At 47.7% G+C, this 17732-nt stretch overlaps 2 protein-coding genes and 1 pseudogene across 6 annotated transcripts; 2 read left to right on the top strand and 1 right to left on the bottom strand.

Moving 5' to 3' along the window:
* Positions 1-12: 12 nt before the first annotated feature.
* C6H1orf43 (chromosome 6 C1orf43 homolog) lies at positions 13-9445 on the top strand. Of its 5 annotated transcripts, XM_021682016.1 has the most exons (8): positions 683-752; positions 1048-1259; positions 1404-1563; positions 4190-4307; positions 4522-4575; positions 5196-5362; positions 5446-5504; positions 8516-9445. In XM_021682016.1, the coding sequence occupies exons 2-8, from the start codon at positions 1222-1224 to the stop codon at positions 8709-8711; spliced, it is 792 nt and encodes a 263-aa protein (XP_021537691.1). In that variant the 5' UTR covers positions 683-752; positions 1048-1221; the 3' UTR covers positions 8712-9445. The 5 variants fall into 5 exon arrangements, with proteins under 5 accessions (XP_021537693.1, XP_021537694.1, XP_044772174.1 ...); XM_021682018.1 differs by lacking the exons at positions 1048-1259; positions 1404-1563 and adding an exon at positions 13-326 and having other exon boundaries at positions 651-752; XM_021682019.1 differs by lacking the exons at positions 683-752; positions 1048-1259; positions 1404-1563 and adding an exon at positions 13-326.
* Positions 9446-10106: 661 nt separating this feature from the next.
* Positions 10107-16010, top strand: CFAP141 (cilia and flagella associated protein 141). Its single transcript, XM_021681870.1, has 4 exons — positions 10107-10203; positions 10447-10487; positions 15074-15203; positions 15909-16010. Exons 1-4 carry the CDS (start codon positions 10171-10173, stop codon positions 16008-16010), a joined length of 306 nt encoding a protein of 101 aa, XP_021537545.1. The 5' UTR covers positions 10107-10170.
* Positions 10970-12757, bottom strand: LOC110573589 (annotated as a pseudogene).
* Positions 16011-17732: the final 1722 nt, after the last annotated feature.

Genomic DNA, 17732 nt, shown 5'->3' with positions numbered 1-17732 from the left:
TCGTTCGGCGCCTCGGCGCGCGCAGCCCGCGGGGCCGGTGCGGGCCTGGGTCACGTGCTGGGGGTAGCGGGAAGGCGACGTTCTTCTTCCCTGGGTTCCCGTCCGCCATGTTTTCAGGCCGGGTCAGCCCTGGTCTCTCCTCGTGAGGAAATGGCCGGGGGGTTTCGGGGACCCGAGGCGCCGGTGCCTCGGCGGAGCCCGGGCTGACGAGGCAGGGCGGCGGGGTGACCCGCAGCAGTTGTGCGCGGGGTGGGGAGGCCATGGCGTCCGGCAGTAACTGGTTGTCCGGGGTGAATGTCGTGCTGGTGATGGCCTACGGGAGCCTGGTGAGGAGACCCCCCACCCCCTCGTGCCGTCGCGTCTGACCCGGTAGAGGCCCTCGTCGTGGGCGCTCCCCGTCCTGAGCCTCCACCACTCCCCTGCGCCTTTTCTGGGCCTGGACCCCTGCCCGCCCCAGGAGCACCTGGGGAGCGAAGCCGCCGCCTCGGCCGGCCCGCCCCCGCGGCCCGCCCGGGCCCTGCTCCGCCCCAGGCCGCACCCCGAAGCACCCCTGGGAGCCACATCTGGGCGTTTAAAACGGAGGCGTGCCCTTTTTTTTAAACTGTCTTTTCTATTAAAGATTCCTTCCTTCTCTCTTGTCTTCTGGACAGGTGTTTGTCCTGCTCTTTATTTTTGTGAAGAGGCAGATCATGCGCTTTGCAATGAAATCCCGAAGGGGACCTCATGTCCCTGTGGGACACAATGCCCCCAAGGTAGGTCTTCAAGGCCCGCGCTGGGCCTGCTCCTCCTGCCCCGGCAGGGCCCGAAGGAGACGTCTGTTGCCTTTAGCATGACTGACGCCCACGGTTCCTCGTCCCGGGCCCGTGCGCTCGCCTTAGCGGAGGGAGCGGGCAGGGTCGGTCGGGGCCCGGTTCCCGCTCCCTGCTGCGGCGCAGCGGGCGCTTTGCCGGGCACTTCAGGTTTTGCATCTGCGGAGCGAAGGACTTGGATTAAAACGGCCCGCTCTGTGGTAAGAGTTGCAAGTTCCACGTTGTGTTTTCTGCTTAGGTTTTACTTGAGGATGGGGTTAGGGGGTTCCTCAGCCCCAGGTCAGTGGGAAGGGCTGCCTTTGCGGAACTTTAGAGCGACGAGGGCCTCAGAAAGCGTTTAGTTGCACCCTTCGTGTGACGAACTGAAACCTAAGAGAAGGAAGGCGCTCGGTGCGGGACACGCGGACCGGGAATGTCCGAGTGGTCTTTTTGTCCCAGCTTTCTCCTCAGGTAACTGTCTTCTTTTCTTGGCTCTTGAGTGTCTACCCTGCTCCCGCTCGCCCTCGCTCGCTCTCCAGTCAATAAATAAAATCTTAAAATTTTTTTCTCTCTCCCCATTCTGTACGTGCGGGAGCCCCGCGGGTGTGTATCTAGCTGCCGCTGCAGCGTTTCCGCCGCGTCTGACAGGCGTCTGAGACGAGCGGGTCTAGACCAGAAGTCTCGCCCCCCCCCGGCTCCACCCCCTTGTGTGGCTGTCGGTGATCCCAGGGTCCAGCTGGGATCCAGCCGCAGGGGTGGATTTCCAACGTTTAAGGTGCGGTTACGCGCTCTGGAATGACCTTCCTCCAGTCTTCTCTTGGCTGTAGCTGATTTGCTCGTTAGAGCTTAGCTCAAATGTTACTCTTCCCCGAAGGAGAATGTTTATTTTAAAGTAGGTGCTCTTTTTTATTTTCTCATAGTGTCCTGATATTTCTCTAGATACCGTTTTACTACAAATTTTCCTTTATGTCTGTCGATTTGCGTAATACGCAGTTTCCACTAGACTAAGCTTCAAGAACGCGGGCTCTGCGCCAGTTCTGTTCACCACAGCAAAGCCAGGGCCTACATGGAGTGGGTACCCCGTAATCTGCTACTGAGTGACAGACAGGCTAGTGGGAGAATTAGGGTACTACACAGTTCTCTCAACTCCTAGACCAGTGTTGTGTCCTCACCAGGGCTGTTACTCCTTCTCCTTTTTTGTTCATGGAAAACCTTAAGGAAGGTGTTGTGGCCTAAAACCTCAACAGAGCTTCTTCCACATTCCCTCAGTTCTCCAAATGCCACCTGCTCTCCATAAGAGGGGTATAGGGTTGGCTTCCAGCGCATCATGATCCAATCAAAACTTTGATTATTTAGGAGCTCTCTGGACTAGATGAGATAAGATTCCTTCTGCTTTAAAAAGTTCTCTCATCTAAATTCTCATTTATTGCTGCTGGAAGTGCAAATGAGTAAAACTACTTTGGCAAATAATTGGGCATTATCTAGTAAGATTGCACATGTACCTAATCCATAGTGCAGCAGTTCCACTCTTAGCATAAAGAAATTAGTGTTTGCTGGTGTTGTACCAGAAGACGTGTATAAGAGTGTTCATTTCAGTGATTGTGATATTTCAAGAAGAAACTGTTGGTCCAGATGTCTACTTGAGAATATATAATGATATACTTGTGTTCTGGAATACTATAAGGATTAAAAATAGGCTAAGCAACACAAATGAAACACTAAAGCATTTTTGAATGAAAAAGTCACAAACTTGAGTGAATTTCAAAAACATGCTGAGTGAAAAAAAACAGAAAGCCATTCATAAAAAAGTATCTATCATTTTGTTCCATTCCATTTTTATGAAATTCTACAACAGGCAGAACTATATCAATAGAAAGTACATAATTGTTGCCTGGAGCAGGGAGGGAGAGGTTGACTGCAAAGGGATATGAAGAATATTTTGGGGTGATGGAAATGTTCTGTGTCTTGGTTGTAATGGTGGTTGAGTGGGTGTATTCATTTGTCAGAACTCATCAGTCCACACAAACTGGATGCATTTTATCACATATAAGTTCAACCTATTGTAATAAAGTATTTAAGTTTTTTTTTTTTTTTAAGATTTTTTATTTATTTGACAGAGCGAGCACACAAGCAGGGGGAGCAGCAGAGGGAGCGAGAGAAGCAAGCTCTCCGCTGAGCAGGGATCCTGACGTAGATCTCTATCCCAGGACCTTGGGATCATGACCTGAGCTGAAGGCAGATGCTTAACCGACTGAGTCACCCAGTCGTCCCAAGTATTTAACATTTTAAAAGACAAGTTGCAAAGGAATTTAAAACATACTTCTCCATTTGTGTAAAGGTCAAAACCAGGCAAAGCTAAACATCTTGTTTAGATTGATAATGTGTTAGAACAGTGAAGAAAAACAAGATTGTTGAACAAATTAAGATTGGGGTTTGCATTCAATCAGAGATAGGCACACAAGGCTTCACGGTCATTGGTAACGTTCTAGTTCATAAACAGGATAGTGGATATAGATGTTCATCTTAACGATCTTTATAATTAAAATGTATGTAACACGGATTCCGTATATGATATATTTCACAGTGGACGTTTCTAAAGAGTACCAAGAAGTGGCACCTAGTGGGCTCAGTCAGTTAAGCCTCTAACTCTTCATCTCAGCTCAGGTCTTAATCTCAGGGTCCTGAGTTCAAGCCCCACTTTGGGCCCCACACTGGCCTCCACGCTGGGTGTAGAGCCTACTTATAAATAAAAAGTTACAAGAAGAAAATCTGGGGCTCTGGCAACCCTCTTAAGAGAGATGAACTTGGAACTGTTAACAATGGTCGCTTCTGGATAAGTGAGGGGTGGCTTTAGTACCTTTTTTGAATTTTACACCACGGATGTGAATTACCTACTTAAAAGATTTAACGTACTCTAGAAGAAAGCTTTTAGAAGTTCTGTGGTCTACCAGGTAGGGTAGTCCCCAAGCTATTATAAATCATATACAGGCCTCTTTACAGATTTTTAGAGTCTGACTTCTGGTTGCTGTCCATTTTTTTCTCTCTCTGGAAGTTCTTTATAACACCTAACAGATTTCAAACCCAGTTGAGTCAAATAATGTTGATGCTGTGGAACTTGAAGAAATTCTGGCGGGTTAAAAGATCTAGCTTAGAGATGTACAGTGTAGAGAAGTTTTTAGAGAACCTAATCCCATCCTTAAATTTTTTAGTCTTACCTGGCAATTTTATCAACCATACGAGCATTTTTTCTGCTGCTTTTGTCTTGGTTGTTCGCTTGATGTGCCCCATTTCCAGGTTGATAGAAAGCAAAGTATATAAAATAATAAAAAATAATTAAAAATTTAAAAAAAAGCGCAGAGTATAGGATTAGTGATTGCATATTCTTTTCTCTGTGTGAACAGGACTTAAAAGAGGAGATTGATATCCGGCTATCCAGGGTTCAAGATATCAAGTATGAACCTCAGCTCCTTGCAGATGGTGATGCAAGACTGCTACAGCTAGAAACCCAGGGAAATCAGAGTACGTGGCATGCTCTTGGAGGATGCTTCAGTGAGGAATCCCACAAGTTCAGAATTCCTTTGCTCTCCGAGCTGTTAGCCTAGCTGCTGGCAAAACCTACACCTGTGCTTCCTCTGTTGCTGGGTATATGTCAGATGCGGGGAGGCAGTTTATTAGCTTGCTGAAGTTTGGAAAATCTGAGCGTTATGTCTACGACCAGTCTCTTTTTCAACAGATTGCTACAACTATCTGTACAGGATGAAAGCTCTGGATGCCATCCGTGCCTCTGGTAAGGGCTACTTGACAGGATATTCAGGATCCTGAAAGCTCACCTGGGGAAGAGGGAGGAACCCACTTGATGTATATTAGAATTTGTCCTTTCTGTACATCTCTGGCTAGGAGGAATTACCTAGAGTTTTGAGAGTACTAGGTTATTTTCTCTAAGGAAATGATGGAGGCACATTATTTCTTCTTCAATGAGTGGATTTGTTCTTTAGACCTTTAGTTTCATTAACTGGATGGTGGTGATTTGTTTGTTTTTCCATAAAAGACAGGTGACATCTACTTTTTCAGTAAGACCAAGATAAATGGTTCTTGAATTTTTTCTGTCCTATGACCATTGTCAGATATGCTTCATCTCTGCTAAAACATGGTTTATATTTCAGAGCCAGGATAAGTACGTAGGAGTGTAAATTGGACAGAGACACTATTGTTTACCATTGGTGTAGCTTATAGCTATGTTGCCACCACCAAATGACCACTCAGACACAGCTCTGTATCTGTGGTCTTCTTCATCTGTTAGAATTTCCCCCAGATTCATTCATTGGACCCATTTCTAAATTTGGAAGATAAACTAGAAATACTGGTAAATGGGAGAAGTGTTAACACTGTTACCTGTTATCTCCACAGAGATACCATTTCATGCTGAAGGCAGGCATCCCCGTTCCTTAATGGGCAAGAATTTCCGCTCTTACCTGCTAGATCTTCGGAACACTAGTACTCCTTTTAAGGGTGTGCGCAAGGCCCTCATTGATACCTTGCTGGATGGCTATGAGACAGCCCGCTATGGGACGGGGGTAAGCTGGATGGCCACTTTTTCCTTCCGGGAACTAAAGGGATACCCCAGCCTAAGGGACTCTCACCCTTTCTCTTTCCTCAGGTCTTTGGCCAGAGTGAGTACCTGCACTACCAGGAGGCCCTGAGTGAGCTGGCCACTGTGTAAGTTTGAAGGGGAGTATGTTGGAGGGGCTGGTTGGAGAGTATGGTAGTGCTGCCCCCCCCCCCCCCCCAGCAAGATGCCCTTCATAAGCAGCGTTAACAAAATCACAGTGGCAAGCTGTCCCGTCCTGCCGTCCCTCACATCTGAAAGCATGTGCTGCTTCACAAGCTTGCAGAGGGAGACGCCTCCTACTTCTGTGCCCCCTCTTTTTTCTTTTTTTTTAAGTCCAGGTGAGTAAAATGTCAGAAGTGGCGTAACATTTATATCAAAGGGAATGAAGTTTTTCAGTATAAAGATTTCCTTCTCTTCCAAGGTTTCAGTGTCCTCCTTATGTATGTCTTGGTTTGATAAAAGTAACAATTAGGTGCCATCCATTTTTATTAGCATTTATAGCATTAGGAACTCCACATGAGACTAAGGGCCTCACTGTAGTATTAGCTGTTGAATGTCTGTTACTGGAATCCCGACTTTTGTCTGGCGTTGTTTTAAACGTGCACTATTAACGTAGCTTCGTGGTGGTGTTTAAGCAAATGTTGAAAGGGTGGACGGGGAGCACAAGTAGAATAAAAAGTTAGTTACTGGCCTTGAAAAGAATCGCCTCTGTTTTCTGCTGTGTTGAATATGGCTTTTTCTCAAAAGATAAGGGGGATGTCTGTCCTCTCTTATCTATGTCCTTAAAAATAAACTACTTTGTTCCAGAAACAAAAGGTCCAGTAAAAACGCTTGGAATAGGAGTGAAAGTGAACAGGGGAGAGGATGAGAAGGGTGCTTAGTCTGGAAGTCACTTAGGGAGCCTGTTCAAAGTACAGTTCCTTTGAAAGACAAGTACCTTCTGGTTCTACTCATCTGGGGTCCCTAGAGTCACCAAATTCAGAAAGGAGATGGTGGGTGCCAGGGGCTGGAGGGTTAGGGTTTAATGGGGACAGAGCTTCAGTTTTGCAGCATGAAAAGAGCTCTGGAGATGGTGGGAATGTGAATGTACTTAACAGTGCTGGACTGTAAACATTTAAAAATGGCTGAGATGGTAAATCTTGTATGTATCTTCCCACAATTTTGTTAAACGTTCAGTCCTTGGGGGGCACCTAGGTCGCTCAGTCAGGCTCAGTCAGCATCCGACTCTTGTTTTCAGTTTGGGTCATGATCTCGGGGTCATGAGATCGAGCCCCACGTTGGGCTCTGTGCTCAGCGGGGAGTGTGCTTGAGATTCTCTCCATTTTCCTCTGCCCTTCACCCATGTGTGTGCACACGCTCTCGTTCTCTTTCTCTAAAATAAATCTTTTTTATTTTTTTTTAAGATCTTACTTAATTTGAGAGTGTGAGAGAGAGAGAGGGAGAGAGAGGGTACGTGCGCACAAACAGGAGGGAGGGATACAGGGAGAGGGTGAAGCAGGCTCCCACTGAGCACGGAGCCTGATGAGAGGTTCAAACCCAGGACCCTGGGATCATGATCTGAGCTGAAGGCAGACGCTCAACTGACTGAGCCACCCAGGCATCCCTGCTTCGCCCTCTGCCTCTGCCTTTCCCCCTGCTTTTGTGTTTTCTCTCTCAAATAAGTAAAATCTTTTAAAAATAAATAAATAATTCAGTCCTTGTGGGGCATCGGGCTAACTTAGTAGAGCACACAACTCTTAATCTTGGGGCCATGAGTTTTTTTTTTTAAGATTTATTTGAGGGGCGCCTGGGTGGCTCAGTCGTTAAGCGTCTGCCTTCAGCTCAGGTCATGATCCCAGGGTCCTGGGATCGAGTCCCGCATCGGGCTCCCGGCTCTGCGGGAAGCCTGCTTCTCCTCCTCCTCCCAAATCTTTGGGCATAGAGCTTACTTAAAAAATAAATAGTGGTGCCTGTGGCTGGCTCAGTTGGAAGAGCATGTGACTTTTTTTTTTTTTTAAGATTGATTTATTTTAAAGAGAAAAACAGCATGAGTTGGGAGGGGCAGAGGGAGAAGGAGAGAGAATCTCAAGCGGACTCCAAGCTGAGCATGGAGTCCAAGGTGGGGCTCAGTCCCAGGACCCCGAGATCTTGACCTGAACAGAAACCGAGTCAGACGCTCAACTGACTGTGCCACCCAGGTGCCCCGAGTGCTTGACTCTTGATCTTGGGGTCGTGAGTTCAAGTTCAAGCCCCACAGTGGGTGTAGAGATTACTTAAATGAACTTAAAAAAAATAATAAAATAAAAATTCACCCCTTGAATCAAAAACTAATGATGTATGGTGATTAACATAACATGATAAAATTTAAAAATTCAGTCCTTGATTTCTGGTTCCTAGAAAGTTTCAGTGAGTCTAATGAAGAGGATAGGCTCTGAAATCTGACAGATTTACACCCCAACTCTGTCACTTAATAGCTTTGTGACCTCAGGCAATGGGGCTCTCAGTTTCCGAACCTGGAAAATAGGGATGTTATCACCATCTAGACATACTGGGATATCAATATTTGATAAAACACCAAATTCAATGTCCTAACACGTCGTAAGTACTCAATAGCTACTTCTCTATTTTTTGGTGTTCCGTTTTCAAGGGACTGTTTTTGGACTAGGAGTATATTAGTGACATACATTTAATTCAGCAGAATTAAAAGTTTTCTTTTTTTTTTTAAGATTTTATTTATTTGACAGAGAGAGAGAGACACCGAGAGAGGGAACACAAGCAGGGGGAGTGGGAGAGGGAGAAGCAGGCTTCCCGCTGAACAGGGAGCCCGATGCGGGGCTCGATCCCAGGACCCTGGGATCATGACCTGAGCCGAAGGCAGACGCTTAACAACTGAGCCACCCAGGTGCCCCTAAAGTTTTCTTTATAGTGAGATGAAGAAAATGTTGAGCCAGAGGCAGGGACTCAGTGGGAAAATTGGTTTCTCTGCTACTTCTAAGCTATCAGATGGGGTTTTAGTAACTAGTTTATAAGATAGAACAAGGAGAGGGATCATTGGTGGCTTTATAGAATGGATGAGCCTTGAATTGTATTCTTGTGTTAGTCCTCATTCTGTCCTTGAGCTGCCCTCTCTATTCTCCAGGGTCAAAGCACGAAGTGGGAGCTCTCAGAGACAGCACCAGTCGGCAGCCAAAGACCTAACCCAGTCTCCTGAAGTCTCACCAACAACCATCCAGGTGACATACCTCCCCTCCAGTCAGAAGAGTAAACGTGCCAAACATTTCCTTGAACTGAAGAGCTTTAAGGACAACTATAACACACTGGAAAGTACTCTGTGACGAGCTGATGGAAGCTGCCATGCTGCTGGTGGGGCCAGCGGCCTCAGGTCATCTGGCTGGTGGGTCCAGGTCAGCTGAAATGCCACAGTGTCCAGAGCTCTTAGGGTTCGTGCCTAGAGAATCATTCTCCAGCTTGTTCTTACAGCCCATTTCAGAGAATCAGGACTTTATTTTCCCTTGGGAACACTTTTTTTTGGAGTTGAATTCAGATGTTTTTCTTAATGTTTCCATCAATGCTTCCTTAAAAATCCTCACTTGGTTTTGATTGTAGTTCATCTGCCTCTTTTTTCCCCCCTTTTCCACTCTAAATAATCCTAAGAGTGAGAATTGGGGTGGCAGGGCCTGGTGTCTTCCATGTCTACCCCTTTATACATAGATGAATGGGGACCATTGGGTTTGAGACATCTTAGAGGTGATTGGTAGGACGGGCAGATGCGAGCTGGTGGGGAGGTCTAGTGAGGCCATGCTTGCTACATGGAACAGCTTGCTGGTGCTCCACTTAATCCAGGGTGTGTGGAAACATTAACACAACTTTCCTGACGTGCAAGGATCTGCCCTTAGGCTTTCTTTCCATACTGTCTTGAATAAATGGAAAAGGGAATGGTGGCATCTGACATAATCCCATCCCCCCCACACTTACTGGGGATGCTGTGGGACAGTGAAGAAATGTCAGATCAATGCACTGGTCTGACATTGTAGATTATTTAATAAAATGAACAATTAAAAAAACATGATTCATTTCTTTATAGTTGCCTTTTTTTTTTTTAAGATTTATTTGAGGGGCGCCTGGGTGGCTCAGTCGTTAAGCGTCTGCCTTCAGCTCAGGTCATGATCCCGGGGTCCTGGGATCGAGCCCCGCGTCGGGCTCCCTGCTCCGTGGGAAGCCTGCTTCTCCCTCTCCCACTCCCCCGCTTGTGTTCCCTCTCTCGCTGTGTCTCTCTCTGTAAAATAAATAACATTTAAAAAAAAAAACTTATTTGAGAGAGAACACACATGTGCACGAGCAGGGGGAGGGGCAGAGAGAGAAGCAGACTCCCCACTGAGCTCAGAGCCTGACATGGGGCTGGATCTCATGACCCGGAGATCATGACCTGAGCCGAAATCAAGAGTCAGATGCTTAACCGGCTGAGCCACCCAGGCGCCCTGCAGTTGCCTTTTAATGAAACAGGTGTAGGATATGTTCTTTGGACCTACGATCATGCAGAGACCCCACAGAAGAAACCCTAAAATTGGGACTGTGGTCCTTGCTCCTAGAATTGCCTGCGTCACTAATAAAAGGCAGGAGAACCAGGATTCGCTTCAGGTCTCCAGGGCAACAGGCCAGGTGACCAATCAAGTTCTAGGTCCGGGTTGTTGTTGGAGGTGAATGTGTTGCTATGACTACTGAATCCTGGGTGACCGACTGGACAGAAGGGAGAGCCTGCTTCTTCTCCTGAGCCCGCGTCGCCAGCTTGTGGACATGTCTGTGGAAAAGACGACAAAAGTCGAAGAGGTGTGCAGAGCTGGAAGGGGGCTGGGTTGGCCAGAAGCAGACCGTTTCCTGAGGGGCCCATGATGTAACTGCTTGCAGCCCCTACAGGCATGTTCTCTTTGGTCCGCTCTGAAAGGAGTAGCACTCTTGCCCTCACTTCCCCTAGGAAGTGCCCTTCCCTGTCAAGAAGAGAGGCCCACGGGAAAGGTGCTGGGGATGGGGTGCTGGACGTCAAGGCAGATGAGCAACTTGCTTTTCTTGCAGAGTTTTCCAAGGGTCCTGGGATTTAAGAAGATGGTTGACAGGTAATTTCTGCTTCTATCCCTTCCCTTACCCCTCAGCTTGACCTTGTCCTCCTCCCCCCTCCCCCCCAGCCACCACTCAGATACACTTCATCCTTGTCCTGGGCTCCTCGGGAAGGAAACGGGTGTGCGGGGGCAGGAAGCGGCCCTTTTCAGGGACAGCCTCCCAGTGCCCAGTAGGTCGTGCTACCCACACAGTGCTTCTATTGTCTCTCTCTTCCTGTTTGAAGGAAAATCAGATCAAGTTTTTGTTCTTTTATTTTTTAAGTAGAATGCAAGTATTTGTTGTATTAATCATGTGATAGGTATGCAGTAAGTATTTTTTGAGTGAGTGAATGAGAAGATGAGGCTGTATGTCTCTCCTTCACCTGGGAGCTTTTTTTTTTTATGTTACGTTAATCACCATACATTACTCACCTGGGAGCTTTTTAAAACACATGTGCTCGGGTCTTAACCCAGAAGATTCTGACTACGGTGGTCTGGGATCAGGTAGGATAAGGCTGTTTTTAAAGGTTTCGCAGGTGGTTATACCGAGAGCCAGCAAGGATGTGAGGGAGCAACTGCATATAATTTTAGTGGGAGTCCAAATTGATGCAGCCTTTTTACAAATAAGTTTGATAAAATCTATCAAAACTTAAGATCTCAAAATTCACACATCCTTGGAACTGGCAACTGTACGTCTAGTTTACCTTACATATACTCAGTTGGTGGAGCATGCAACTCTTGATCTCAGGGTTGTGAGTTCAGGCTCAATGTTGGGTTAGAGATTACTTAAAAAAAAAAAAATTTAAAAAGTATAAGCTGTCTAGCTGGTTAAATTATGATACGAAAATACTAGGAAGCCTTTACACAGAATGAAGAAAATCTCTATGTGCTGGTAGGAAAAGTCCAAATTGTTAAGTGATAATATAAACATAAGAATTCATGGTAAAAAAAAAAAAAAGTAATACTTGCTGGTGTATGATAGAAAAACTTTCTGGAAATATACACAGGAAACATAACTTCGTTGAGAACTGGGGTTGAAGAACAAAGCTTTCACTTTTCATTTAGTATATATTTTTTAAGATTTATTTTTTTATTTTCGTTAACATTTTATTTATTTGAGGAAGGAAGAGGGAGGAGCAGAGGGAGAGAAAGAATTACCAGCAGGCTCCACGCCCAGCCTAGAGCCCCACGTGGGGCTCAATCTCACAACCCTGAGATCAGGACCTGAGCTGAATTCAGGAGTCGACACTTAATCGACTGAGCCACACAGGCACCCCAAAGACTTTTAAGTAATCTCTACACCCAGCATGGGGCTGGAACTCACAACCCCAACCAAGATCAAGAGTCACGTGCTCACCAACTGAGCCAGCCAGGTGCCCCTCTTTTTTTTAAACCCGGTGTATTTACTGAATAGATTTATCACAAGGGTTCAACCAGATATTTAATTTAAAAAACAGAAACAGGGGCGCCTGGGTGGCTCAGTCGTTAAGTTTCTGCCTTCAGCTCAGATCATGATCCCAGGGTCCTGGGATCGAGCCCCGCATCTGGCTCCCTGCTTGGCGGGAAGCCTGCTTCTCCCTCTCCCACTCCCCCTGCTTGTGTTCCCTCTCTTGCTGTGTCTCTCTCTGTCAAATAAATAAAATCTTTAAAAATAAATAAAAATAAAAAATGAAAAACAAAAAAAATGACACCACAGATTAAGAAACAAAATGCTAGACAGAAATGAAGGACAGAACATCTAAGGAAGAAATAAAAAGACAACACAAGGAGAGAAGCTACACAAGGTTCTTGGCTGGAGACCTTCTTTGAGTAGGTTTCTTGCAATACATCTTAAAGGCTATGGGTTTTTCTAGAGCTCGATAACCAAAGGGCTTATCAATATTGGTTTCTCCTAGCAGGCTCTTGGCGGACAGCGGGATGGTCCTGACATCACCCAGGGCAGACCCCTTGTCCTTCAGGATGTCCAGGCAGATGTTCCGCTGGGTGTCCACGCTGGGGTGGTAGCAGGGTATGAGGAACTTCACCGTGGGTGCATTGTAAGAGGAAGCACTGGGGAACTCGAGAGAACTTCTACCTCACGTCTTCATATACTTCGTCAGCTGCTCCATGTTGGTCCCCACCCGTTTGGAAAGGTCTGACTGAGGCAAGGCAGAATTCCTTTGTCCTCAGACCTCATGAGGGTCATCAGCTCCTGCTGTAGCCTCTTGCCCACTGGGCCTCACGTGGCACCCCCTACTGGGCTCAGCTCCTTTGCTGGCTGCAGCTGGGTCATGATTTGGGGAGGCCATCCAGGCAGTATGGGCAGGGAGACAGGAACTTGGAGAGGGCAACTGCAACTCTCATTTAGTGTATTTCTATATGGGTTAAATTTTCTATCATCTGTAAAAAAATACTTTTTTTTTTTTTAATTTCAACAGGGCGGGGGGCACCTGGCAGGCTTAGTCAGTGAAGCGTGTAACTCTTGATCTTGGGATTGTGCGTTTGACCCCACGTTGGGTGTAGAGATTACTTAAAAAAAATCTTTAAGGGCCACCTGGGTGGCTCAGTTGGTTAAGTATTGGACTCTTGGTTTTGGCTCAGGTTGAGATCTCGGGTCGTGATGATGAGGGAGCAGAAGGCAAGCTGAGGACAAAGTACCCTCCCAGGCGGGATCTGTGCGACATTCCTCTGAAGCTAAGGGAAGGAAAAACAAATGGTTAACTTATAGAGATCACAGTCCTGGAGAACAGGAGTCTCCCTCAGTTTATAAATGCCTTAGTGATTTACAAGAAAAAAGCATTCTTAATCAATAACCTAATTTCCTAGGGGCGCCTGGGTGGCTCAGCCGTTAAGCATCTGCCTTTGGCTCAGGTCATGGTCCCAGGGTCCTGGGATCGAGCCCCGCATCGGGCTCCCTGCTCAGCGGGGAGCCTGCTTCTCCCTCTCCCTCTGCCTCTGCCCCTGCTCGTGCTCTCTCTCTCTGTCAAATAAATAAATAAAATCTTTAAAAAATAATAATAACCTAACTTCCAGAGGGAAACTCCCAACTGTCTTAACGTTAATGCCTTGCTAGAGGGAAAAACAACCTTAACTTGACAATGACAAGGCCTCCGGTACCTTGTAGGTCCTCTTTAGCAGATGAACGTTCTTTTGAAAACCTCCCTTTTTCTTACCTCCCCCAACTCCCAAGTATATAATCAGTCACTCCTCACAACAGGGCAGTAGCCCTTTCTGTCCCCGAGCTTTAATAAAACCACCATTTTGCACCAAAGACGTCTCAAGAATTCTTTCTTGGCCGTTGGCTCCAGACCTCACCAACATTCCAAAACCACGTCAGTGAGATGGAGCGAGCCCTGCATCAGGTGCACTCAGTGTGGAGTCTGCTTAAGATTCTCTCTCTCCTGCTCCCTCTGCCCCTCTCCCCCTAAAAAAATAAAATGCTTTAAGTTTCAACAGGGCTTACCTGTGTGTGTGTGTGAGAAAGAAATGCAGATTCCTCTTAATGTGTTAGGGGCACCTAGGCGGCTCAGTCGATTGAGCGGCTGACTTTCGATTTCGGCTCTGGCCATGATCTCCTGCACCTGGGATCAAGTCCCAAATCGGGCTCTGTGCTGGAGTCTGCTTGGAGTCTGCTTCTCCCTCTCCCTCTGTTCCTCCCCCTCCTCTCTCTCTCAAATAAAGTCTTTAAAAAAAAAAAAAGCAACCTTGGAGTGCCTGGCTGGCTCAGTTGGTGGAGCGTGTACCTCTTGATCTCAGGGTTGTGGGTTTGAGCCCCACGCTGGGTGTAAAGATTGCTTTAAAAATAAAGTCTAGGGGCGCCTGGGTGGCTCAGTCGGTTGGGCGTCTGCCTTCGGCTCAGGTCACGACCCCGGGGTCCTGGGATCGAGTCCGGCATCGGGCTCCCTGCTCGGCGGGAAGCCTGCTTCTCCTTCTCCCTCTGCCTCTCTCCCTGCTCATGCTCTCTCTCTCTGTCTCTGTGTCTCAAATGAATAAATAAAAAATCTTTAAAAAAAAATAAATAAAAATAAAATATATATACAGTGAGGGGCGCCTGGGTGGCTCAGTTGGTTAAGCGTCTGCCTTCGGCTCAGGTCATGACCCCAGGGTCCTGGGATCGAGTCCGGCATCGGGCTCCCTGCTCCGCGGGAAGCCTGCTTCTCCCTTTCCCTCTGCCTGCCACTCCCCCTGCTTGTGCTCTCTCTGTCTCTGTCAAATAAATAAATCATCTTTAAAAAAATTTTTAGAAAGTCTAAAAAACAAAACAAAACCTAGCAAATGGTTCCAGAATACGTCTAGCTGAGGTTGAGAATCATGGTATAACAGAAGGTATTAATTCTTAGACTGGATTTGATACCCGCATCTGCCATTAAGTGACCTTGGGCAACTCAGCTGCACTTTGTTTCCTTGTGGTACAATGCAGAAACTGGTATCTATGACACATGGCTATTATGATGATTAAAGGGCCTGCATATTCAACATATCCTAGGTTCTAAGCTGGTTCTAGTTACCCTTTCAGGGAGTTTGCCATCTTCTGACATTGGCATGAGGTTCTGGGCCTCTCCGATGGGTTTTGGGTCTCCATTCTTAACTGACCCGTCCAGCTCCTACCTGTGTACCTGGGGCAGGTGGCGAAATTCACGCGCTCACTCTCTGTGGCAGACGACACTAAGCCAGAGGAGAAACCTGTATGCTGCCCTAAGGATGCAGAACACCATGGGACAGGAGTTGGCACTGGCCCGTAAGCAGCTACTGATGGTGAGTTCTAGCAAGGGTGACCTGAAGCCTCATCCACTACTATCCTGTGCTGAAGCCCACTGGATTCCCAAACTTAGTTGCTGCCATTACTTGCCCACCTTCTCTGCATTATACCAGAGCAGAAGCTTTTTATTTTTATTTTTTTAAAGATTTTTTTGTTTATTTATTTGACAGAGAGCTAGTGAGAGCAGGAGCAGAAGCAGGGTCAGTGGGAGAGGGAGAAGCAGGTTTCCCGCAGAGCAGGGAGCCTGATGCGGGGCTCGATCCCAGGACCCCGGGATCATGACCTGAGCTGAAGGCAGATGCTTAACCGACTGAGCCACCCAGGCACCCCAGAGCAGAAGGTTTTTTCATTAAATGGCTCTTTGTGTTCAGCTGCAGGTGGCATATTCTCGAGTCCCAGAGTGCAGACTAGTCCTTGATCCCCTCATCTCAGCATCCAGCCCCAGCCCCTCTCTCCCAGGACTCCCACTTCATGGTACTCTCAGCAATTATTTGCTGAACATAGGGCTTCATCCATGGAGAAAAAAATGGGGCGGCATCCCCCTCCCACCCCTGCAGGTGCAGCCTCTATGCTTCTGCCTAGCTTTCTGTCACAGCTAAGTCCAAATCCAAGAGGACACAGCTGGAAAGCCACCAGGGGGAGAACGAGAACGAGGGCAAGCAGAAGGCAAATCTCATACTCTGTTCTGTCCTCCCCACCAGGTCCGTCAAGCGGCCTTGCACCAGCTGTTGGAAAAGGAGCATCGGCAGTACCAGCAGGAACTAAATCAGATGGGCAAAGCTTTTTATGTGGAGAGACTCTGATGGAATCTGAAACAAACAAAGATGGCTCTTAAAGGCTCAAATGTAGACATATGGCTCATTCTTCAGTCCTAAATCTTGACTTCTTTGAACCGTGTTTATTCATAGCCATAATCTTAAAACAGCTTCCTGGGTTTTACTCACCACCTCTTAGATCGCACTTCCTCTGGTCTTTTCTGAATAGCTCTGAGTGTGGCTCAGAGAACCATGTGCTTGGGTGTCAGGAGGCCTGGAGTTCAGGGTTTGGGTCAGCCAGTTATGAGACCCAGGACAGGTCTCTCTTCTCTGGACCCGAATTCGTACCCTTCCCACCCCTGCAAATTGACAGGGTTCCAAACTGGAGTGCCACGGAGGCAAGGCAGGTGAGATAGCGGGGCTAAGAGAGTGAGGAGCACTGAGATTTATGGGGAACTGTTAAGAGCATGTTAAATCTAACATGCGTTCAGATTCTGAAGAATTCTAAAAAGTACTGATTGATCCCGTATGTCTATAGTCCACAGAGAACCTTACTTACGAAGATCCACTTTCCATAAAATGAGATCCCAAGCCCGAGAGATCCCTGTTGTGGAGCCAGGAACGGGTGCGGTGTGGGGACACCACCAGGCTGACTTCCCGGTTCCTTCCCCTGCTGTCTGTATCCTCACTGGCCACGTGTCCTCTCCACACTGATCTTGCCCAGCCCTCCACTCCAGGCGGTCGGTGCACTGCACAGCTCACATCTCCCCTCCCCACCCCCACCCCGCGTCTGGCCCCACCCTCCAGTGTGCATTCCTCTGAGGTCAGAGCCCTCTCCTTTTCTCCCTCCACATCCCACTGCTGGACACAAAGAAGCAGCAGGTATAGAGAAGGGTATGGGTTTTGGAGTCAGGTGTGGGTTCAAAGTCCTGTTTCATCCCTTAATTGTCACCTTGTGTAAGTTACTTCTCTGAACCTCAGTTTCCTTTTCTGAAAGTGGGGAAAATAATACCCATCTCACAGGATCATTATGAGAATTAAATGAGATAAGGTATGTAGAGAGCAGGCCTAGTGCTTGAGGAACAGCAGGTATCCTCCCTTTCCCCTCTCAGATTTCCCGGTGACCCGGGCCCTTCTCAGGCCCCTCGCCAGCCCCCGGCCACCCCCTATGCAGCCGAGATATCACTCCATCCCACGCCTGCCTTTCTGCCCTGTGCATCCATTCGTTGTCCAGCTTCCATCAGCCCCACTTCCCAAGAGTCTTTAGTCAATGACTCACAGGTTCCTGCACCCAACAAGACATGGGGCTCATGGGCTGGTTGGGGGAGGCAGGCGTGGGCACGGAAGGAAGGTGAGGGGCACCTGGGTGGCTCAGTCGGTTGAGTTTCGGACTCCTGATTTCAGCTCAGGTCATGATCTCAGGGTTGTGAGATCCAGCCCCATGTCCTCAGCAGGGAGTCTGCTCGGAATTCTCTCCTTCTGCCCCTCCCCCTCCCCTCTACTCTGTAGAAAGAGAGGAAGGGAGGGAGGGAGGGAGGAAGGAAGGAAGGGAGGAAGGAAGGAAGGGAGGAAGGAAGGGAGGAAGGAAGGAAGGGAGGGAGGGAGGAAGGGAGGAAGGAAGGAAGGAAGGAAGGGAGGGAGGAAGGAAGGGAGGAAGGGAGGGAGGGAGGAAGGAAGGAAGGAAGGGAGGGAGGGAGGGAGGGAGGAAGGGAGGAAGGAAGGAAGGGAGGAAGGAAGGAAGGAAGGGAGGAAGGAAGGAAGGGAGGGAGG

Source organism: Neomonachus schauinslandi, chromosome 6, assembly GCF_002201575.2.
Source record: "Neomonachus schauinslandi chromosome 6, ASM220157v2, whole genome shotgun sequence".
Classification (NCBI taxonomy): Eukaryota; Metazoa; Chordata; class Mammalia; order Carnivora; family Phocidae; genus Neomonachus; species Neomonachus schauinslandi.
The sequence above is the reverse complement of the archived record's forward strand: the minus strand, read 5'-3'. Positions and strand labels throughout refer to the sequence as shown.